This window comes from Thermobia domestica, chromosome 6 (genome assembly GCF_964235325.1).
Source record: "Thermobia domestica chromosome 6, izTheDome1.hap1.1, whole genome shotgun sequence".
NCBI classification, from domain to species: domain Eukaryota; kingdom Metazoa; phylum Arthropoda; class Insecta; order Zygentoma; family Lepismatidae; genus Thermobia; species Thermobia domestica.
The window spans coordinates 39,697,110-39,723,079 of NC_137459.1; the positions used below are offsets into that span (position 1 = coordinate 39,697,110).

Genomic DNA, 25,970 nt, shown 5'->3' on the forward strand with positions numbered 1-25,970 from the left:
CAACGTAAGCTATCATTCAAAAGGTGGCGCTGCCATCAGCGTTGAGAACGCTCAATGTTTATCATTTGTTTTAAACAAAACAGTGTTTGTTTATTTTTCTGTTGTTTAAAATATATTTTGAGCTATCATAATGATTTTGTGTCTTCGTTTTTCAAAATATAAATAACATCATCAAGTATGTGCACGTTATAATTTCAGCAGACAAGTTTCACAGAAGGAAGAGAAAAAGAGAGAGAGAAAAAGAGATAAACTGCATCAGCACTGTAGGCTGTTGTGGCATATCGCGTCATCTTTGATATTAGAAAGCGAAGTTTGAAAGTAGGACAATATTGAATACTACCATTCTCCAGTTATTATTTATTTACAAAATGATTCATGTAATCATTGATTATGCGGAAGAGGAAATGTATGTCGCGTTAGAAACACCAATAAACTAACATTTTTGCAAATTATACTGGTGATAGAAATAATGGTATAAGTAGTCTTTATTATTATTATTTGTTGGGACAGATAGTAATGTCCTTCCTCTCTATATATACATACTTTGTTGTAGACTGTTTTAACTTATTACTCTTGCAGGAAAAGCTTTTTTTTCTAGTAGTAAACAAAATTTTCTGTGTATATTGATCCTATTTTCAACGAACAAAAAGTTCGTTACTGAATTCTCTTTCTCTCATATATATATATATATATATATATATATATATATATATATATATATATATATATATATATATATATATATATATATAATATGTGTGTGTGTGTGTTATTTGCGATTTTTTCTATTTTGACTCCTCCAGTCGGTAGAGCATCAAAGCCTATCTGAGAAAATGATGAAATTTTTCGCGTCACTCTTACCGTTCCCGAGATATTGGCCAATAAGTTTCCGATTTCGGGAGATTCTTAAGAGCCATATCTCGGAAGCCGTAACTCAGACAGTTCATATTGGTGTTGATCAATATGTAAGAGGATTATGAACATTTTGTACCAAGCAAGGCCGCCGATATCTCCGTAACTTTGGGGGAGGGGATATTCATAAGAAATATATATAACAATACATATAACAAGAAAAATTAATATAAAAATACATATTCATAAAAATACAGGGGGGGTCACATGAGCTTGGGTGGGGGCCCGGGACCCCCTAGGATCGACGCCCTTGGTACCAAGTAGTGACCGGTGGCCATTGGCCAACTGGTTACCGATCCCCAGATATTGACCAATCAAGTTCAGATTTCGCGAGATTTAAGGAGCCATATCTCGGGAACCGTAAGTCATAGAGAAATATTTTGCGAATTTTTCAATTTTGAGCATGTCTTCGTAAAACAACATACCGTTGAATGTTTTAACATAACTCTTAAACAAAACATGCGTACAAAATTTAGTACTGAAGGAAATTATAAATGGATAAATATATTACAAGAATTGCTTAATGAGTATAATAATAAAAGTACATAGAACAATTGGTATAAAGCCTGTAGAAGTTAATAAGAAAAATTAACTCTTTACGTATTAATTACGTATTAATAACAGATAGTACATTTTTCTTAAACTTAAAGACTTCTTAAACTTAACACTATTATTAAACTTCAAATTTCAGTATTACCACTTTCTAACTAACAATAACGAAATTAGAGATAATAAATGGCTATCATTATGAAAAAAGTAATATTAACTCAAAAATCTACAGCATTCAAAATGTTTAATTACACTGAAAGACAAGTTTCGAGCTAGACTTGTTTAACTGATAAAACGTAAGCACAAATTATGTAAATGAAAATGATTTATTGTATATGTTAAAAAACAAAAAACTTCGTTCAGCTTAATTTAAAAATATTTATCTACTAAGCCCAAGTAGACAACAGGTTCTCACTAAATAATTATAAGAAGAGGTCTGAAGCACCCAGGCTCCAACTCTGGAATATTAAAAACCGGATACCCTTCAAAACCCCCATGATATAGGTCTAAGTGTGAAGCATCGCTGTTCGGACCCATCTATGGAAAGGAAATGTACTATCGTGAACAAAAGTGCATCAGTACCTGTATTCTGCTTATCCTTAGTACATTCATTAATAAGATTAATAGATACATTATGCTAAAAATGAGAAACTGAAGTCGGTATTGATCATTTTATTGTATTTAACAGTAACCGACATTTGTTTAAAATTATCGAAACAGATGAACTAAAGTATATTAATCTTTACGTGACAATTCTGGATTTGGAAAATGAAATTTATTCTTTAAACTTATACTTCAACTACAGCGAATTGCTTTAATAAGTCCTTTTTCACTCTCAATAAATGTATAAGATTCGTTACAAGTAAATGTCAAATTTTCCCTGATACAATCCATGTCATCTTTAAAATTATCTAAACAGACGAACAAAATATATTAATCGTTAATAGATTGTGAAAGCTGACAGTTTTGGATTTACAGAAAGAAAGTTACTTTAAAAAAAAAAAAATATATACTTCGAACTAGATTAAATTGCTTCGAAATAAATACAAATGTGAAAAAAAGTCATAAAAGGGTTGGTAAGAAGTTTGTACCGGTCACCGGCTTTAGTCAAAATAACAGCAACATTTCCGGCCAGGCCGGTAAAAAACCGGCCAGTTGGCAACCATAGAAGCACATGGGGAAATCCCCTCTCCGGGCCACTCGCTGAAATCATCACTGCCAATTAGTGATGTCAACCGGCTCAGCTCGGTTCAACTGAACCAACAGCTCGAGCCGGCTCGATTGGAATGAGCCATCGGCTCGGCTTAAGTGAGCCATCGGCTCGGCTTAAGTGAGCCATCGGCTCGAGCCAGCTCGGTTGGAGTGAGCCATTGGCTCGGTTGGGCTCGTCACAGGTGAGCCATCGGCTCGGTTGGGCTCGTCACAGGTGAGCCATCGGCTCGGTTGGGCTCGTCACAAGTGAGCCATCGGCTCGGTTCGATTCAACTCAGGTGAGCCATCGGCTCAAACCGGCTCAGTTGGAACGAATCATCAGCTCGGCTCGGCTCACTTCTCGGTTCGGCCTGGTGGTGACTGAGCCGTGAGCAGAGTTGCTCGAGCCGTTGACAAAACTAATGCCAATTCGAGGGATTTTTCCAGTTTTGTGGAATTTGACTCATTTTGTAGAATGGTTGGAGTAAAACTTCTGAGAGTAACTACCAAAATCCATTTCAAATTTTAGTTTACGATTCATTTCTGAACTAAGATTTGCATATTTAATCTACTGCGAAGTGCTAGACATAAAACCATTGGTTTTCAACCTATGTGTTGCAAATTTTTAAGATTAAAAACTCAAGAGGTATTTGATAATTGGTTACAATCAATTTTGAGACAGGCTGTACCAATCAACGTCTCCAGAGTAGCAGTAATGCTTGGTAATACATAGTCAATACATTACAGAAACTTAAGGACTTCCAGTATTATAATTTATATTATTAGTAGTAAAAAAAAGTGTGTCGCGATGTGTGGACGTTTAGTAAAAGTGTGTCGTCCGTCAAACAAGGTTGGGAACCACTACAACCAACTATTAAGAAATAACTGACAACTGTTGTGTATTTACGCTATTCATAATTAGTGTTCCGTATTGCATTCGGCATATTTTACTGTTAGTTTTATTGCTGATTATCTTTGTTGTTTAAGATTTAAAAGAGAGAAGAAAAATTACTATGATAAAAACACAAGCTTCATGGAACCCGTTGAAATTTAGCTTCGTAACAATTCGTGAAAAGAAAAATCTTAAAGAACACACAGTTATATTGGCGCGATACATTTCTGCGTTCAGAATTTGAGCGTAAATGCCAATTTTCCGTGGAAACTGATATATAAAAAAGCACTGAAAGCAACCTTGGCGTAAATAACAGCATAAAAGCAATTTTCGACGTTGGTTGTTCGGCACATGTATATTTTGATAAGCGTGACATATTTGAAGTTACTTGCTAGAACGAGCGAATTGGTTTATTCTTGCTTCTCAGGGCTGGTAAAACCTCTAACAAACTCCACTGAGTGTTTTTAGTGTTTATTGGTTTTTAGGTTACATTGTTTAGACGTTTCAAGAGCGCACACAAAATATTATGTATTACAAGGTCATTCAAACTAGTTTATGGAATCAATACATTCTGAATCAATCACTGTTACCCTTACCCGCTACTGGGCTATGACTAATGGAATAGGATATAATCATGTTGACTAGCTCATATTTGTATATGAGGCCGCAGGGGAACAGTGGTAGAGCGCTCACTTCTAATACGTGGGGTCCCTGGTTCGATCCCAGCTCGCGCCAAGTTGGCGTCGTGGTTGACAAACACCGTGTCTGCTGATTTTCTCGGGGTTCCCCTGTTTCTTCCCACTTTCTTCATTCCACCATTTCATTCATTCCCATCATCAGTCTCCTGCCTACACGGCATAATCGTGGTACGTAAAATTGAAAAATCCAATTTCAAAGATTTTCATACATAGTATAGCTTTAATACTGTATTTGTAGCAAAAATAATACATTTTAACACTGTAGTATTTTACAAATACTAGTTGTATTTCCCCTTAAGCCTTCGGCTCGTTTGCAAATTGCCTACACGCTATCGATATCCCTTGGCAAAATAATAACACATTTATTATCTATCTAATATAAATAAAATAAAAAGTTAGTTAGTTTGTTTGTGTGTGTGTCTGTCTCTGAGTCTGTGTGCGGCCTGGGGACCAGGCGAGAAGACCGAGAATTACCAAATTTTGGTCCTGGGTACTTTGGTTCAGGCCCCAGACAAAGACGAAGCGTTCTTTCCAAATTCGAGCCAGGGGGTCTCAGGGAAGGGGGGCGTTTATCGGGACGTTTAAAGCAGTAGAAAATGATCGATATTAGTGTCAAGTCCATAGTTTGCGCGGTCGCTGAGATCAATGGTGGCACTTCCATTAGCGATAACTTTCAAATTCAGCTACCATTGTATGAGAGCTGAGGATCACCTGCGGGAGGGAGTTACCGAGACATGCAAAAATAATCCAAAATGACCGATATTCGTCTCAAATCTATAGTTTTCGCGGTCGATGAGATGAATGGTGATACTCGCACAGGGGTTGACTTCCCAATACAGCTCCCATCGGCTGGGAACCAGGGGCTTTTTTTTTAATTCGAACCAGGGGGCCTCTACCGGGATATGTTAAAGTAGTAGAAAATTACCGATATTTTTTCTTTCGTCGTTCAGTTTGTTTACGTAGATATTTTGTCTGACCAATGCGATGAATGAGTATTTCAGCTAGTTTTTAAATAAAACGTTGCTTTGCTGAGCGATTTGTATTATTAGTGTAAGTTATTTAAGATAGCATATCTAGTATGAACCAGTTAGTCATTAAAAACTGTATATCGTATAAATGTCGCGCTCTCGTCCAATAATTTCTCTCAAGGCATTCCTTGTCTCAGTGATTTAAATAGGTAATATTTTACCTCCAGAGTACATGTATTTTGCTTTGCAAAGGACCATTGTATATACTTTTCCGCTTTCTGCTTATGACAAACTAGAAAAAAATAATGTAGTAGTTACCCAGTGCTTTCCACATCAGCCCTTAAAAGTTCTTCTGACTATACCTGGAATTGACGTAAGTTGCCGCAGCAATCACTGATTTCTACCAGCATAACTATTGGAAGAACTGTTGTTTTCTTCCGGGACACTTCGTCGGCATTTTCATGGGCGCCAATTGGACATGATGACGCTTCTGGTCACTAGCATTATTCCGGATTTTGCTATGTTTAGAGTTTACATTTGTACATTATTATAGTACTATAATTTCGATTGAATATATCATTGTCATTCTGACCCTGCTTCTGTTAACAATCACTTTCAACCTACTTATAATTTTTAACTTTTGCACGCAATTGTATCCTATAGATACAAGTGCGCTCGTTGTATCCATCGTGAAGATTTATTCATCACTGAATGATAACTTGCTATTTTTTTCTTTATTTTTTCCTGAGCAGCAGTACCTCCATCACAAATGTGCTCCAAGACGTGGGACCATTGTTAGCAGGGGCGGAGTGGGACGAGAATGGAAAACTAGTCAAAGCCAAAGCAACTTTGCTTAATTGGATGCTTACAAAGGTAAGAAAAAAATTTTCTGTTAAAGTAGTTTTTGGAAAACTTCAGTACTCTCTTTTCAACCGAATAGACTTGGTTTAACGTGAGATTGCAACCATTGTGTTGCAAATAATGGTCGAGCCCAGGAACGACCACGTACAGAAAAAGCGTTATGCTAGCTGATATTAGCTATTCTGATATTAGAAAGTCTACTTTTTTTTCAGCAGTAAAATTGACGTGACTTTCAGAAATCAGCAGTAAAAATATTTGTCCACTCGTGGAGCAAATCACTTTGCTAGACTACTTTTGTCACAGCATGCAGGACTTTGAAATGTCATCAAATGTGTGTCCTTTCAAGAAAGACAGTTTAACCTTAAAAATAGACATTAGTCTCATGGTACTTAGTCAGAAGAATAAGATTAAGTTTCGGAATGGGTTTCTGAGTCAGGTTTGGTGCACATTTAATGATGTTCCGGACTCCTGTGCACTTATTTTCCACCGGACTCCTGTGCACTTATTTTCCACCGGACTCCTGTGCACTTATTTTCCGCCGGACTCCTGTGCACTTATTTTCCGCCAAACTCCTGTGCACTTATTTTCCGCCAAACTCCTGTGCACTTATTTTCCGCCAAACTCCTGTGCACTTATTTTCCGCCAAACTCCTGTTCACGTATTTTCCGCCAAACTCCTGTTCACGTATTTTCCGCCAAACTCCTGTTCACGTATTTTCCGCCAAACTCGTGTTCACCCATTTTCTGCCAACAGCCCATCATGCAAATGTGCTACTTACTACTCCTCCTTGAAGATGGAGTCAACTGGTCAGCAACCCGCTCGAACGCATGTTTGAACATATCAGAAAACGAGTGCAAATAGTTTTGTTATTCAGCATCATAGATAGTACTACACCACGTTAATTTTGGGAACTACCACGCCTCGCATACTGTATTATTGACAATATTGTTTGGTCTTTTGGGATCCACGATTTCTCTGTGCCACAGCGTTCACCCCGAGAGCGATTGGTCCCTGAAATTGTTTCATTAATCATCCATCTCCTTTAGCCTAAAGCAGCGATGATTCCAGAAGATTTCATCCAGGGGAACATCAAATAAACGTGGGAAGGTAAAAAGTATTGCGAAAATAATGGTAACTCAGGTTGAGCACGATCAGAGATCATGTGTGTGCCCCGAGGAGAATTTCCGGGGGTGAAATCATACTGGCCTAAAGGACATGATCTTGGGACATGAAACTTAAATACAGGGTGACCCAAAAGTAGTTATACAGTGCCGTAATGATCGGTCATGACATTTTATATCATTTACTAGTTATCCACACAGGTATTGACTTAGTTCCTTTCTTATCCGTTCTTAATTTATTTTCACGTATATCTTAAGCTCAGAACAAACCAGAATAAATAAATTCATTATCTAAATTAAAATGTCATACTTGACCAATGCTGGTCTGTGTACCTACTTTTGGACCACCCTGTATTTCAATTTTTCATCCTTCATTTGTCTTTTCTTATATATATATATATAATATAAAATCTTGACCAGATTTGGTATAGTAGTAGATCTTAATAAGCTTAGAATGTGTATAAAATATTATGGTGTGCAGAGGTTTGGTTCTCGAGTTAAAAGGCATCAAAATTGGAGTTTGAACTTTGTCAAATTTTCAAAAAAAAAAAATCATCTTTAGTTAGTAATTAGAACAAAAGTGCATGGAGCGAAACTGTTATTAAATGTTAGTTTGAAGTATAACAAGATGATTGATTAACTATGTTGTAAATTTGTCACAAAGATTTGCCTTAAAAATTAAATGAAGGACTACTTTTCTTCCGCAATAGGGAAATTCATTGTTTAAACAAAGTTCGAAATTAAATACCATAGAATTAAATGTTTTACTAATTTTTCATTTACCATCAGAAATTAATATGAATCCAATAGACAAAATAATGTATCTCGTTGGCTCAAGAGTATGTAAGTATGAGAAATCACATCTTAACCCTATAATGCATAGTGGGACAGATATGGGTCATATTGGTAAATATAATCTGTGTTTCCGTAGATAACTATATGTAGTTACTAATGCATGTTGAACCAGATTGGGAACGTTCGAAGCTAGTTGTAATTCACAGTTTCCGCATAGATGGCACTGTTAAGCGTACTTCTGTTACTCATTTTTGTTTTCATTTGCAGATTTTTTGCACAGAAAATTTTTAAAAATCATGTATTGTAGGGTTAATATACGTTGTTTGTGTACTTTAATTGATATACTGTATACTCTGGTATACACTAAAAGAGATCACGCACTAAGAGTTGCTATTTCGTCCGGTAGATGTCAATCATTGGGGGACTTTTGCTGCCATATAACGGTGAGATGTGTAACCTTTACAAAAAACTGAATTCAAAAATTAACTTTCGTTTAAGAATTATCATGTGGAGTAATGGACGTACGGACACACTAAGATTGCAGTATTATAAGTTCCACTTGCGTGATCCTAATAAGATTAAAGACTATCTACACGTGTCTAAATTACATACATGAATTCCAATATTATACTTTATTGTAATCACAGTGGAATGATATTTTTCTCCGAATTACTGTTTGTTGAATGCATGTTCGCTGTGCTTCCATAATTTAATTAGAAATGGAAATTCAAATAGTAATTAGAAAGATAAATTGTATTAAAGAAAAGTATTCAAAAAAGTATAAAAAATTAAAGAAAATATTCAATATTTCATTATATTAATCGAGTGGTTCTCAACGGATGCGTCGCGACACACTTGTGTGTCACGCAGTCCCCTAAGGAGTATCGCGAAATTTTAGAATTTATAAATCATGAAGAATTTAATGATAAATAGTTTAAATCGAGACACTCTACCAGTCAACACCTCCAGCGGTAGCAATAATGCTCGGTGGTATATAGAGTCATTGTAAAAACTAATTTGTTTCACTATTGTGATAGATATTATTAATTATAATCAAAAATATCAAACAAGTTTGTTGCGATCCTCTGGATGTTCATTCAGCTGTGTCGTCAGTCAAAAAAGGTTGAGAACCACTGTATTAATCATATTATACTATATAACCTTGATCTTACAGTAATGATGATGCTGTGTGAGTTATAACTGAAATCTTCATTATGTGATTTCCAAATTAAACTTGAGAGTGTTTGTTAAGTCACAACATATTGTTTTACATTGAAAAATAATACTTTTAAAAATAAAATACGCTCATTTAGGTATACTTATAAAAGATTAGATTCATATAATCATTTCATTGCTTTTTGTACTTGCTTGATTAGTGGTGATGGATTAGTTGTACCATATTACGGTACCGAGTGAAACCAGGAAGTTAATTTTAAAAGAATCTAAGAGCATTAGGAATGCGCACGAGACGAGTCGAGACAGGATTTTTCCGACAAAAATCGAGTCGAGACACTTCTCTTGCAATACAAAACTATACATTTTTCGAGTCGAGACATCACTTTTCCAGCACATTTTTGAGTCGAGACAGCCACAAATCTTGTCTCGTGCGCATCCCTAAAGAGCATAATGTACTTGTAGTGGATATCCTGACATTTTATTGCTCACTACTTAAATGTATACAGTAGTCACGAAAACTCGGCTTAATGTGAACCGAAGGGTGGCCGAGTTTGTAAAAATGCCGGGTTATCGGGAATGGAGTTAAAAAAGAATAAGTACGAATGTTTCCTTAGAAAATACAGTACTCTACTTGTATGTATTGGTTGTTTGAGAATACAACAGAGAATAAACTGCCCAATTGCCCTTAAACAAAGGAAAAGTACGTATTTTATGAAGGCATTCAGCCTTTACCATACATAAAAAAATGAAAATTAATGAATACACACTGTAATTTACCTGATAAGACTGACCTCAGAAAAATACTTGAACGGGTCTACGCGCGAGTTATTTTTTTTTCGCCCTACCAGGATATGGCAGAGTTATCCTGACTACCAGGTTATCGAGTGCTGAGTTTTAGAGACTCTGCTATACCTGTTTTACTTACAAATGCCATTTAGATGTAATGAAATTATGAAATAGTTTGTCGTTGTGAAAAAGTTTGAAACTACATGTACTTAAAGCTTTCAACCTTGGAACGAATTTCTGGCAGGGCCGGATTTAGCATTTTGGCGCCCCTAGGCCCAATAATTTTTTTCCGCCCCCCTGGTCTGGTCTGGTTTAGTCTGGTTAAAGTTACTTTCCTAAAAACCTTTATTAAAAATTATATCAGGCGTATATGTTAATTGCTTAAACACCACTCCACGATGCAATTTTATCATTTAAGTTTTTTTGAGGAATTTACTTGGTTCTGGGCTTTAAAAAAATACCGCCAATGTATTAACAAAAGATTGGTGAACTTTACCAACAATTCTTTGTTCCAATAAACTTCAAAATCAGAATGTTTTATTAGCCTGATTTTTTTTTAATAAATTCAAAAAATATGTTAAGTTATGGCTATTTATTTTTATTTCTAGATATTTTTAATTTTTTTTTCTCTCGGCCGTGCGCCCCCCTGGGAGCTTGCGCCCATAGGCCCGGGCCTACTGGGCCTATTCGGAAATCCGGCCCTGATTTCTAGTACATGTTCTGTTACACACACTGTTTTCATTATCATTCCTAAAAGTATAAAATTTGAAACCACTTCAGTCTCAGGACTTGACGTACTTCTTAAACCACTGTTTGATTTCAGCAGTGTTTTAAAAAATTGTCGTCGATGAGAAACATGCCACCTGAATTAGACTGTATTTACGATGATTATTACTTGTTATCTTTCAGTGTTTTATCTCACAGAGAATTGTATATATTTTCATTTCTTCTTTCCCCTTAGTCAAACTCACGGGCACCAGATTGGGAACTAGAGTTCATCAGGCAGACCCTTAATTCAAACAGAACGCTTCCTCCTGGTATGAAGGTTTATGCTCTAGCAGAAAGAAGGTAATTTATTTGCTGTACCACTATGTAAATATTTATTAGACTTCTTCGATGTTGGTAAGTAGTCCAGGATATAGAGAACTGTCTTGTGGATTCATGGACTAAAAATCAGTTTCATTTGGTATTTTTATCTTCCTAAATCAAGTAATATTTTTCCATTGTACGAGCTTTGTTTTTGGCAGACTTAAATCCGATTTAAACTATTCGCTGAGCAAAACGGTACGTTTATTGTAAAAATTATTAACGTGTAACAGTTTTCGTCCACTATCCACTTTGGCTTCATCAGATACTATGAGCATACAGATAATGACAGATACGAGACAGCGAAACAATCCCTAAATGCTGATTGGCTACAATGAGCTACTTCAGCCAATCCCCTTCAATCACAAAACCAGAATATAAAACAAAAACAAAATTCCCGCCAATTTCCCCCCCTCCTCAAGTTGACTTTATATACATACATATCTAATACACAAAATAACCTTTACAAATGACTCAAATATGAACACTATAAATAAATAGTATAGAATAAATAAATAATACTAAAATTTACAAAAATAACCTGTACAATTAACATATTCAATACTGAAGGTTCCTTAACAATTTATGCTACTGTCCCACTGTTAAAATTGTGAAGGAGCCTTAAAGATATGTTAATTGTGCAGATTGTTTTTGTAATTTTTAGTATTATTTATTTATTCTACACTATTTATTTATAGTGTTCATATTTGAGTTATTTGTAAAGGCTATTTTGTGTATTTGATATGTATGTATATAATATCAACAAGGGGGCTGTGATTGGCGGGAATTTTGTTTTTGTTTTATATTCTGGTTTTGTGATTGAAGGGGATTGGCTGAAATAGCCTATTGTAGCCAATCAGCATTTAGGGATTGTTTCGCGGTCTCATATCTGTCATTACCTGTATGTTCATAATGTCTGATGAAGCCAAGTGGTTAATTGGCGAAACTGTTACACGTTAAAAAATAATTTTTACAATAAACGTATTGTTTTGCTTAGCGAGTAGTTTGAATCAGATTGAAGTCTGTTAAAAGCTAAGCTTGTTCAATGGAAAATATAAAATTATTATTAACGTGTAACAGTTACACCAATTATCCACTTGGCTTCATCAGACACTCTGTCTGATATCTGACAAAGCCAAGTAGCTAGTGTCTGAAGCCAAGTGGATAGTTGGCGAAACTGTTACACGTTAATAATAATTTTTACAATAAACGTATTGTTTTGCTCAGCGAGTAGTTTGAATCAGATTGAAGTATGTTAAAAGCTAAGCTTGTTCAATGGAAAATATAAAATTATTATTAACGTGTAACAGTTACACCAATTATCCACTTGGCTTCATCAGACACTCTGTCTGATATCTGACAAAGCCAAGTAGCTAGTGTCTGAAGCCAAGTGGATAGTTGGCGAAACTGTTACACGTTAATAATAATTTTTACAATAAACGTATTGTTTTGCTCAGCGAGTAGTTTGAATCAGATTGAAGTATGTTAAAAGCTAAGCTTGTTCAATGGAAAATATAAAATTATTATTAACGTGTAACAGTTACACCAATTATCCACTTGGCTTCATCAGACACTCTGTCTGATATCTGACAAAGCCAAGTAGCTAGTGTCTGAAGCCAAGTGGATAGTTGGCGAAACTGTTACACGTTAATAATAATTTTTACAATAAACGTATTGTTTTGCTCAACGAGTAGTTTGAATCAGATTGAAGTATGTTAAAAGCTAAGCTTGTTCAATGGAAAATATAAAATTATTATTAACGTGTAACAGTTACACCAATTATCCACTTGGCTTCATCAGACACTCTGTCTGATATCTGACAAAGCCAAGTAGCTAGTGTCTGAAGCCAAGTGGATAGTTGGCGAAACTGTTACACGTTAATAATAATTTTTACAATAAACGTATTGTTTTGCTCAGCGAGTAGTTTGAATCAGATTGAAGTATGTTAAAAGCTAAGCTTGTTCAATGGAAAATATAAAATTATTATTAACGTGTAACAGTTACACCAATTATCCACTTGGCTTCATCAGACACTCTGTCTGATATCTGACAAAGCCAAGTAGCTAGTGTCTGAAGCCAAGTGGATAGTTGGCGAAACTGTTACACGTTAATAATAATTTTTACAATAAACGTATTGTTTTGCTCAGCGAGTAGTTTGAATCAGATTGAAGTATGTTAAAAGCTAAGCTTGTTCAATAGAAAATATAAAATTATTATTAACGTGTAACAGTTACACCAATTATCCACTTGGCTTCATCAGACACTCTGTCTGATATCTGACAAAGCCAAGTAGCTAGTGTCTGAAGCCAAGTGGATAGTTGGCGAAACTGTTACACGTTAATAATAATTTTTACAATAAACGTATTGTTTTGCTCAGCGAGTAGTTTGAATCAGATTGAAGTCTGTTAAAAGCTAAGCTTGTTCAATGGAAAATATAAAATTATTATTAACGTGTAACAGTTACACCAATTATCCACTTGGCTTCATCAGACACTCTGTCTGATATCTGACAAAGCCAAGTAGCTAGTGTCTGAAGCCAAGTGGATAATTGGCGAAACTGTTACACGTTAATAATAATTTTTACAATAAACGTATTGTTTTGCTCAGCGAGTAGTTTGAATCAGATTAAAGTATGTTAAAAGCTAAGCTTGTTCAATGGAAAATATAAAATTATTATTAACGTGTAACAGTTACACCAATTATCCACTTGGCTTCATCAGACACTCTGTCTGATATCTGACAAAGCCAAGTAGCTAGTGTCTGAAGCCAAGTGGATAGTTGGCGAAACTGTTACACGTTAATAATAATTTTTACAATAAACGTATTGTTTTGCTCAGCGAGTAGTTTGAATCAGATTGAAGTATGTTAAAAGCTAAGCTTGTTCAATGGAAAATATAAAATTATTATTAACGTGTAACAGTTACACCAATTATCCACTTGGCTTCATCAGACACTCTGTCTGATATCTGACAAAGCCAAGTAGCTAGTGTCTGAAGCCAAGTGGATAGTTGGCGAAACTGTTACACGTTAATAATAATTTTTACAATAAACGTATTGTTTTGCTCAGCGAGTAGTTTGAATCAGATTGAAGTATGTTAAAAGCTAAGCTTGTTCAATGGAAAATATAAAATTATTATTAACGTGTAACAGTTACACCAATTATCCACTTGGCTTCATCAGACACTCTGTCTGATATCTGACAAAGCCAAGTAGCTAGTGTCTGAAGCCAAGTGGATAGTTGGCGAAACTGTTACACGTTAATAATAATTTTTACAATAAACGTATTGTTTTGCTCAGCGAGTAGTTTGAATCAGATTGAAGTATGTTAAAAGCTAAGCTTGTTCAATGGAAAATATAAAATTATTATTAACGTGTAACAGTTACACCAATTATCCACTTGGCTTCATCAGACACTCTGTCTGATATCTGACAAAGCCAAGTAGCTAGTGTCTGAAGCCAAGTGGATAGTTGGCGAAACTGTTACACGTTAATAATAATTTTTACAATAAACGTATTGTTTTGCTCAGCGAGTAGTTTGAATCAGATTGAAGTATGTTAAAAGCTAAGCTTGTTCAATGGAAAATATAAAATTATTATTAACGTGTAACAGTTACACCAATTATCCACTTGGCTTCATCAGACACTCTGTCTGATATCTGACAAAGCCAAGTAGCTAGTGTCTGAAGCCAAGTGGATAGTTGGCGAAACTGTTACACGTTAATAATAATTTTTACAATAAACGTATTGTTTTGCTCAGCGAGTAGTTTGAATCAGATTGAAGTATGTTAAAAGCTAAGCTTGTTCAATGGAAAATATAAAATTATTATTAACGTGTAACAGTTACACCAATTATCCACTTGGCTTCATCAGACACTCTGTCTGATATCTGACAAAGCCAAGTAGCTAGTGCCTGAAGCCAAGTGGATAGTTGGCGAAACTGTTACACGTTAATAATAATTTTTACAATAAACGTATTGTTTTGCTCAACGAGTAGTTTGAATCAGATTGAAGTATGTTAAAAGCTAAGCTTGTTCAATGGAAAATATAAAATTATTATTAACGTGTAACAGTTACACCAATTATCCACTTGGCTTCATCAGACACTCTGTCTGATATCTGACAAAGCCAAGTAGCTAGTGTCTGAAGCCAAGTGGATAGTTGGCGAAACTGTTACACGTTAATAATAATTTTTACAATAAACGTATTGTTTTGCTCAACGAGTAGTTTGAATCAGATTGAAGTCTGTTAAAAGCTAAGCTTGTTCAATGGAAAATATAAAATTATTATTAACGTGTAACAGTTACACCAATTATCCACTTGGCTTCATCAGACACTCTGTCTGATATCTGACAAAGCCAAGTAGCTAGTGTCTGAAGCCAAGTGGATAGTTGGCGAAACTGTTACACGTTAATAATAATTTTTACAATAAACGTATTGTTTTGCTCAACGAGTAGTTTGAATCAGATTGAAGTCTGTTAAAAGCTAAGCTTGTTCAATGGAAAATATAAAATTATTATTAACGTGTAACAGTTACACCAATTATCCACTTGGCTTCATCAGACACTCTGTCTGATATCTGACAAAGCCAAGTAGCTAGTGTCTGAAGCCAAGTGGATAGTTGGCGAAACTGTTACACGTTAATAATAATTTTTACAATAAACGTATTGTTTTGCTCAGCGAGTAGTTAAAATCGAATCTAAATCAAGTGTTTTTTTTTTTTTTGTTTTTTTTGTAATATGAATAAAAATATAAAATGATTTCTAGTTGTGAAAAATGTCCCTAACGTAAATAAAGGAGGTATATAATCTCAAATGTAGTATACACTATTTACAAATGGCGATGTATCTATGTCAACGGCACTTTTTCTTCTGTTTAAGAAAAAATATTTAGAACGATAAAAAAAATCATCTAATATTTGTTCCGTTTAGTTCTTTTGTGGGGGAGGTGAAAGGGTCGTTCTAATATAATCAATTCAAAGCTGATGGTTATGATATTTAATAGAAATATTTTGTAAGTATTTTAACTCTGCTTCTAAATTCTTTTAGTTATCTATTTCTATTTATTTATCTATCTATTTATTTATTTCAGTTACAAGGACATCCTAAACAAAGTTCTCGACAGCAATATGACTGTGCTTTTTGCTGGGTTTTCTCTGATTATCTTCTATGTCATAATAATGCTTGGACGATGCAATCTGTTAGAGCAACGGGTAAGACGAACATACTATTAAAGTCAAAGTTTTTACGTATATGAACAACAGTGATTGGATGTTGCCTGCAAATACATAGAACGGACCATTTAGTAGAGTTTAGTTGAATGTAACATACATTTGATTTTCAGTTATGTTCCTTTCAGCAGCGACGCTATACGAGACGTGAACCTACTGATTAAAGTGAAATCCGAACCATGTGAGCTCTCTCCGAGAATCGAACCTGAGTCTTCCACGCCAAAGCCGCGTACGCTAACCGCTTAGCCACGGATGAGTTCAATGGAATATTTATTTTGATTCAGTAGTTCACAAAATGTATGCAGAAAGGGAACGGTATGTTGTAAGTCGGAATTCACTCCAAAATTCTCAAGAGCTTTCTCGTGGCTAAGCGATTAGCGTACGCGCCTTTGGTGTGAGAGACCCGGGATCGATTCCCAGTGGGAGCTCTGGTATTTCAAATTTCACGTTAAGCTGTAGGTCCACGTCTCTCATAGCCTCGCCGCTGAAAGGAACGATAACTCAAAATCAAATTTATCCAAAATTCTCATTTTTTTTTTCCTCTGGATAAAATTTCATTGTCAGTCTCTCTAATGAGTATTTTTGTTATTTTTAGACTTTTTTTTTCCTAGAGAACAGATTCGGCAGCTTGTAGATCTACTAAGATTTCGACCTTCAGTTAAACCCCACAGTTTTAACGGTTAGAAGAATTTACATTGTGGCAATTTTCCCAGCAGCATGGCATGGAAGAAATTGCGACTAACAGCATGGAATGGTTTTCCCAGCTTTCTGGATTTCACCCATCTAAACCGTTTACCTACGCTATTAGTCGCAGTTTCTTAGTCTTTTTCTCTTGACCCCTGGTAATTAGCCTCCCGCAAGTGCTAAGAGCAGGGAACTAACATTTCGGACATCTTTACGTGTATCTCTTTGTGCATAGCTGCATAGAGACCTGTAAGCTAGATATGAGTCTGTGCCCACGTTCGGATGCAGCGGGAATAGCTGTAGTCAATGTGGATACCATGTCAGATGCCAAGGCAACACCCTCTCTAGTTATGATTTTTAAACTTGAAAGACTCGCTGACAGGAGAGACATATTCCCGTTAGAGTCAGGATATATCACTAATCAGCTGTTTGTTGAGAGTGTGCGTCAATTGTGTCAACGTGATGGTGTCCAATCACTTTTCTTCATGTAGTGTATGTAATAAATAACTATGTAATCAGTTCCGTCTGGTAATCAAGTAAAACAGTTTCATTTTCTAAGTATAATCAATCGAAAGAGTATCATCAGATCAGAGTATTGCTTAGAAGAAATAAAGTTTTATATATATATATATATATATATATATATATAGCAACTTTCTGACTACTCATCTATATCAGCAGTGGCATAGTTACTAAAAATGACAAACTCTTTTATTTTCAGGTATACCTTTCTCTATTTGGTGTGTCAGTAGTAGGACAATCTATCTTAGCATCTTACGGGTTTTGTTTCTACATGGGTTTATTTTATGGACCTATTCATCCCATACTGCCCTTTCTTCTGCTGGGAATAGGAGTGGATGATATGTTCGTCATTATGCAGGTATATTTTGCATTGTTGATTTTGATGTTTTATGTCGTATATGTGCAGTGCAGTTGAACAGTATAGGGTTAAGATTTGGAAAATTTATCTGAAAATTCATAAAGAGAGACTAATATCTAAGGAATTTATTTATGCAAGCGACATATAAAGTTTCATCGTTTGGCAAGCCTCAAATTATCGAATATTTGCAGATTACTAGTTCCTTATACTCAAATGCCCGCAAACATTTTACTATTGACTGTTCAGAACAAGAATTAGCGGAAAATATATGCAACAAAGCTGTTTAATATTAAGTAAAATGCAGTGTGTACTTACAATACATTTGCTAAAATCAATGAACGTTTAATTTTTCCTGCAATTACGAAAATAATTACTAGTTATTTAAATAACAATTACAGTGAGGAGAGCTAAAAGAAACAATCTGTGCACTGGACACAAACTACTGCGTAGGCCTCACTTGTTGAAAGCAGAGAGATATGTAACAACTTTCGTTCAGCTTCCAGTCAGAGAATTTCACACGTAGTTCAATGTTTGTATTTGTGCCAGCTAGAAGGCAATCAATTTATTGTTATTATTCTAAGGTTCTGAAAAACGTTTTGGAAGGGGGATATATGTGTATATGTATATATTTATACAAGGATGGAAAAACATATGTAAAATCTACTAAAATTTTATAGGAGACCAAATTAGAAAATTTTAATTAAATTAAAAATACTTTCAATTCACTCGTAACAACGAAATATGTACTGCTAAATAGGTAACTTTTAATTAAACCTTTACCAAATTTGCTAGCGTATAGTTCTCAGTGTGACCAACGAGCGTACTGGAACGAAAAATCAGAAAATGGCCAAAGAGTGACATGCCATGTTTTGCTATCTTCGTATTGATTTATCTTATTAAAAGTTATTGTAGACTGTCATTGGTATTTATTTATTTATTTATTTATTCAGTCTCTGGACAACTTAAGCACTGCCGAGAAGCAACTGGACATTCCAGACAAAATAGGACGAGCTCTTCAGCAGGCTGGAGCCTCCATCACTGTTACATCGCTCACAGACGTTGCAGCATTTGCAATTGGAACCACTACGGTGAGTGTGAAAAATGTTCTTGAACTTGAATGATTGCGAAAATTGTGCGACAACTTAATACTTGAAAAGGATAGATTTCACTTAGAGGTCGGAATGAAATATTGAATGTTCTACATTCTGTTAGAAAGTAACAATATAATGAACTGAATGAATTGTTCCTTGGAATTGGTTTATTTCAAGAAACCCAGTTATTATTATTATTATTATTATTATTATTATTATTATTATTATTATTATTATTATTATTAATAATAATAATAATAATAATAATAATAATAATAATAATAATAATAATAATAATAATAATATAATATTATTATTACTAGTGGTAATGGTGAAACGAATTAGGAATACATTCATTCCAGTAAAGGAACGTAAATGACAAACGTAATTGTTATTTATAATTATTCAGTAACTTGATACAAATTTATTTGCAAAATGTTATAGACTTCAAATTTATATCGTCTGTGTACTTGTGTAAAACTAAAATGAAGTGTGCAAGAAATATTAAATAGTTCTTGTACTCATACATTTGTATTCTCTTGAACAAGTATAGGACTGACAAGACAACATTGCTGCTAATCTTGAAAATAAGAACAGGAATAAAACACTGAACTGGTGAGCAAGACTGTACTAGTAATAAAAACAAATACTTTACATGTAACGCTTCGATCTTCTAACCAAAATCCTCATCCTCCCAAAACTCTGATGTGGATGTCTGATGAGGATTTTGGCTAGAAGATCGAAGCGTAACATGTAAAGTATTTATTTTTATGAATAGTACAGTCTTGTTCATCAGTTCCGTGTTTTATTTCTGAAGTATAGGACATTGTTCGAAAGAAGAAATTGAAAGAAACGATTATGACATGAATCCATTCAGTTTAAATAACAAACTAAAATATCTTTCTGAAATACATTTACCTTTTTCTCTCACAATATTTCACGGTTTTTAAGAAAATCTCGTGATTTTTAAGTTGCAGTAACCTTTACTGAAACTGTTCCTTTCTATTTAAAAACAGTAGATTTTGGTAATTACAGGCAAAACAACATCATAAAGACGATACAAGTAAAAATGTTCTTGCTCAAAATATTAAGGAAAGAATGCTATACGCTACTGCATATGTACTTTTGACACGGTGGTTTCATATATAAATAACTTTACTCTGGTCTTATGACAGTCTATTTTTCCTATCAAGGACCTTCTTTGTTATGATGTGCCCTTAATTTGTGTTTAGATTCCTGTTTCTAATTTATATTTTCGACATACTTTCATCGACAATATCAGCAAATTACTTTCTGTAAAAAAAAAAAAAACACAAAAATCAATTGCTTTTTCTAATATAAACAAATTGTTTTATGTATTTATTTATTTTTTTTATTAGGTGATGCCGTCTCTACGTTCATTCTGCCTGTTTGCAGCGTGTGGGATTCTATTTCTTTACTTGTTTGAAGTTACCTTTTTTGTGAGCTGTGTGGCTATTGATGAATACCGCATCCGGAATAAGAGAGATGGTTGTATTTGCACTGTCCACAAGAACTGGAAACCCAACGAATGCAGTCAGAAGAACATTCAAAAGTTGATCTTCGGAAAGTTCTATGGGCCTTTCCTGTTAAAGCGTCCCGTCAAGGTAGGAACAGCAAAATTTTATGCAAATTCGCAGTCCGGGGAATTAGCTCTCCTTTCCTATAAATATATCAAAAAGTAGATGCAGATATATAATGTTGTAACCCCCTTGCCCCTAAACTTGCTATTGCTTCTGTAAAGTTTGCCTTGGCTACGCTAGATAGTATCTTTAACATACAATGGAAAATCGAGGTTCCGAAAGTATCAACGTGGAGAAAACGTTTCCTCAAATCTTAGATATTGTTTAACCCTTTAGGGACGGCTATCAGCCTTCCTTCAAAGTGGAGAAATAAACAATTTTTGAACTGATTTTTTATTATTATTATTATGTTGCAATTCAATTCATAGAATTACTTATTTAACAGATTAAACACAAATGAAGCTTATAAACCAGACTCGTCTTCTCCATTCAGATTTTGTGTTTATATACCACACCCGCCATCACCGGAACAATAGACTGTGTATATTTATATGCCACACCCGTATATTAGAGTTTAGAAATTGGTATAAGTCTTTCTTCAGAGACTTATAAAGAAATGGACGACCTAAAAACCATCCTGGTCTATAATTGTTCTGCTGATATAGGTAGGAGGTAGAGCAATTACACACGGGAACTATTTTCTCCCACTACAGATTTTGTTACGAAACTTCCAGGTATAGCAAAGTACGATACAATTTCACCAAAAATAAGTAAAAATGTTCTCAAATGATTAGACTGAGTACTTATTCCAAGACCGGATGGCCAAGAAGCGGTTAAGGTCCCGCAGAGTACCACTGCAAACTAAGCAGGAAAAGTAGAACCACGAAGCCTTTACTGCAAGCTGGATGATTTTGTGGTAAGGATCTCTCTAAGCTCCGCTACAAGCTAAGAGAGAAGTTATAGTTCCTAACAGAGCTCCGCTGCAAGCTACGTGGGGAAAGGAAGGCCTTAGAGCTCCACTGCAAGCTAAGGGAGGGGATTTGACCAGCCAAGGATTGACGGATACCCCGTAGCGTTGATCCTCTGAATTTTGTAGCTGTTTCGGTATAGCGGTGGCGCTGGTGTTCCTCCTTCATCACGTGATGAGTGGTGGCACTGATGGTTTGTCGTCTGCATCTCCTATTGGTTTGTAGTCAATGCACGTGGTATTGTTTGTAAATATGAGCACATGTTATTGTTTACAAATAGAACCATGTACGAAATATTACAATATTGCAGGGCTTGCTTGACAAACTGAAATGAAAATTATAAACCATATCTAACCTATCCGTTCATATTTTGTGTTTATATAGCACACCCTTTATCAACAGAACGATCGGCTGTGTTTTTATATGCCATGCCAGTTTCTAAAAGATTAAATAGTATTTTAAAATAAAAGTAAAAGGAACAAACAGATGAATGGAGATTTCTACATAGAGAAGAGGTCTGCAATACATTCTTTGTAGGGAATATGTTGCAAAAAATTAAATCTGAAAGTCTGAGGTAGGCGAGACATGTCGCTCGCTCGCACGGAAACATGTGGGCTAAATAATTGATTGGAATTTGACATTATTTTTCTGCCCCGAAGTATATAGACCTACTACTTAATCTCTCTCCGATTTTACTCTGATTTTTATCCGAGACTAGCAGTCTCGAGGATCGAACGTTCGTTAGGACTGGCGCAATAAATCAAATTTTAACTGAGAAGCTCATAGGTAAATGTGTGTTCGTGGAGGTCAAGGTGAGGATGGAAGAAGAATTGGATTACACAGAATAAGATTTAATGGTGGATTTATATTTCAGTATTGAACCTTGGTTTCCTTAGAGAAACATAGGTTCAATTTAGAAATAAGTTGAGTTGCGGACTTGGTGTCATGTAATAAAACGTGGCATTTTTCTTTTTCTTTTCAGGAGTGCTACAAAAGTCTGGAAATTCAGGAACTTTAATTTTAGTTTAGAAAAAAAAAAACTATAACAAATTAGAAACAATCAGAAGTTATTTCTACTAGTTATATAATATTCAACAAAAGTCAATAGAATTTTATCCAAATTATCAGGCTTTAACGTTATTTGATTTTGAGTCTATCCAACAAAATATATTACAACCAGTGCTTTTTCTTTCTTTCTTTCTTTAAAAACAAATGCTGGTACTCACCATGAAAATGTAATTCTCCGCATTCTGATGTGATGCGATTTTGAATTTGGCGTTCCTTTCAGCTGCGAGGTTATACGAGACATGGACCTACAGTTTAACGTGGGATCCGAACCATGTGAGCTCCCGCCGGGAATTGAAGCCGGGTCTCCCACGCCAAAGACACGTACGCTAACCACTTAGCCACGAGTCTCCGCATTCTGAGTGGCTGCAACGGCAAGCGTTAACATTTAAACAAGTGGAACAAATTAGCCCTGAGGGAGATGGTGATCTATCACTAGGTCCCTCCCGGTGATGGATCAGGGAACGACCGTCATATATGATGAGTAACGGGAATTTCTCGGGGCGGACCAAAACAAGCTTCTGCGGCCTTGCAGAAGAGTAGATGCGTCTACAAAGGCTAAGGGGAGAAAACCCTGACAGAAAATTACCTGACCCTCTCCAGGTTGGGAGTTGGCTATAGGGCTAACATCCCTGTAACGGAAACAATGTAGTATGTTAAAAGCAGACATAGGTCAAGAGCAGAACGGAAAGAACTAATGGCGACCTGGCGAGGAAAACAGACTACGACGTATAGAACTTGGAACATAAGAAGCTTGAATGGAAAAGAAATAAATTCGTAGGAGAAATGAAAAAAATAAAATATTTGACCGTAAGGGAAACCAAAAAGAAAGGGATGGGGTGTAAGATACTGAAAGATGAATTTTTGATGCTTTACAGCGGAGTGCCAAAGAATGAGAGAGCTAAAGCAGGAGTAGGCTGCATCATACACAAAGAAAATGTAAAAGGCCGTATAGACTGGAAAACTATACCAGTTGAGAATGCTCCAAGAGCATTGCTAGAACGAACTTAAAAATAATGGAGAGATGGAGCGGGAAGGATAACAGTGATTGTTCCTACATGTAAAAGTAAATCTTTTTATAAGAAATCTTGTGCTTCTCGCGAAAATTCGCAAAATATAATCTCTGGTTCCCGAGATATGGCTCCTTAATTCGAACTTTTTTGGCCAATATCTCGGGAACAGTAAGAGATGACATAGAGAGATGATATTGGTGTTAGTCAATACCAAGAGGATGGTGAACATTTTGGTACCAATATTAACTGGTAGTTATTGGCCAACTGGCCACTGGCCAAACCAGTGCTCAGTTGAACAGCGGCCTCTAGTTAGTATTTGGTACCGAAATGTTTACCATCCTCTTAGGTATTAATCAACACCAATATTCTCTCTCTATAACTTATGGTTCCCAGGATATGGCTCCTTAAATCTCCAGAAGTCAGCCACTTTTTGGCCAATATATCGGGAATGGTAAGAGTGACGCAAAAAAATTCCATCACTTTCTCAGATAATTTTTGATGCTCTATCGAATGAAGGACTCAAAATAGAAAAAATCGCAAATAACAGACAGGCACACAGACATAATTCTGTAACGAGCATTTTAAGTTCGTTGAAAATGAAAGAATTATGGTTAGCATAAAAAAAAACAAAAAAAAAAAAACGAAATAGTAGAACAAATATGGTAATAGCTTAATAGCTTTAAAAAAAAAACTGAGTTCAGCTTTAAATGTTTTAACAGTAAGATTTAATTTAGTGTATGTTTTATAAACTTATAGAAATAAATGTGCTCTTAAATTATTTGCAGATAATTGTGACCGTTGTAACCTTGGTAATGCTTGCCTTCAACGTCTGGTGTCTGTCACAAGTGGAACAGAAGTTTGATCCTATTTGGTACCTGAATCCGGATTCCTATCCAATGCAATATGCTGATGCTTTAAAGCAGTATTTCCCCAAACATGGAAAGCGAGCTGGCATTTATTTGGGTAAGGTCTCGTTTGTAGTCTACACTGTACAAGTTTAAGGTCGAGGCTAGAATTTTAGAATGAAAAAAGAAAAGTTTTCAGCAAATGTCAAATACGTAGGCTAGTAGTAAACCTCTCTACAATAAATTTAACTTAGTAATTTAACAAAGAAGAAGAAGAAGAAAAGCTTAAAAACTGGAATTTTCTGACATTGTGTACTAATCGTAAAGTGCAAATGGAAGATTTTTCCGTTGCACTTGAACTGTTTACGTATCTAATGTAGATGTAGTGTACCGAGGACCGGATTCACAAATAAGATTGTGGCCTTCCCAGCACAAAATCACAATCTCCGTCCTTTCGTCGAAGACTGACATTTTATTGTTCTACTCCAAATTGAACAAAACAACTCATAACTTTGCTTTCTATATACCCTGTCATAGAATTTCATCTATAATTGAAGACTCGCTGTAGAAAACAATGTAAGTGCCAAAAACAATAGTTACTGTAACAGTAGAGACAGAAGATAGTAAATTGTGCCCAAGTGTCACAAAATAGACCAGTTGAGAATGCTCCAAGAGCATTGCCGGAACGAACTTATAAACAATGGAGAGATGGAGCGATCCACACATTGTTCTGTTTCTCGCAAAAATTAGCAAAATATCATCTCTCTATGACTTAGTTACAGAGAATTGCCTCCTTAAATCTCCCGAAATTCGATTTTTTTTTTGCCCAATATCTGGGAAACGGTGACCAGTTGGCCAGTACCCAGTTGGTCAGTGGCCATCGGTTACTATTTGGTACCAAAATGTTCATCATCCTCTTAGGTGTTGATCAACACTAATATGATCTCTCTGTGACTTACGGTTCTCGAGATTTGGCTTCTTAAATCTCCTGAAATCGGAACTATTTTTGGCCAATATCATGGTAACGTTAAGCCATAGAGAGATGATATTGGTGTTAATCAATGTCTAAGAGGATGGTAAACATTGTGGTACCGACATTAATTGGTGGCCAGTGGCAAACTGGCCATTGGCCAAACCAGTGGCCAATTGGACTAGGCCATCGGCTACTGTTGGTACCAAAATATCTCTTAGGTAACTGTTCATTGTCCAAACCATTGGCCAGTGGACAATGACCACTGGTTATTATTTGTTACCAAAATATTTGTCATTCCCCGAGATATGGCTCCTTAAATCTCTGGAAATCGGCCATTTTTTGGCCAATATCTCGGGAACGGTAAGAGTGACGCGAAAAATTGAATCGCTTTCTCTGATTGTTTTTGGTACTTTATCGAACGCAGGGTACAAAATTGAAAAAATCGCAAATAACAGACAGATAGACACACAGACATAGAGAATTCAGTAACGAACATTTTAAGTTCGTTGAAAATACTATTGCTTAGAAACAACCTAGCATATAACGAAGTATGAAAATCTAACTAAGGCATAAACATATTTAAAAAATAAATGAAACAATTTCAAGGTGGCACTTACATTGGTTTCTATAGCGAGTCTTCAATTAATC

At 35.4% G+C, this 25,970-nt stretch overlaps 1 protein-coding gene across 1 annotated transcript in view; it reads left to right on the forward strand.

Annotated features, from left to right (window-relative positions):
• The window catches only part of LOC145687954 (patched domain-containing protein 3-like), a 317,349-nt gene that overhangs the window by 259,443 nt on the left and 31,936 nt on the right, over positions 1-25,970 (forward strand). The window contains exons 5-11 of the mRNA XM_081761553.1: positions 5,963-6,083; positions 10,911-11,017; positions 16,124-16,244; positions 17,668-17,826; positions 18,777-18,914; positions 20,297-20,542; positions 24,290-24,467. Of these exons, the coding sequence (XP_081617679.1) occupies positions 5,963-6,083; positions 10,911-11,017; positions 16,124-16,244; positions 17,668-17,826; positions 18,777-18,914; positions 20,297-20,542; positions 24,290-24,467 (1,070 nt within the window). The remainder of the gene's footprint in view (positions 1-5,962; positions 6,084-10,910; positions 11,018-16,123; positions 16,245-17,667; positions 17,827-18,776; positions 18,915-20,296; positions 20,543-24,289; positions 24,468-25,970) is intronic.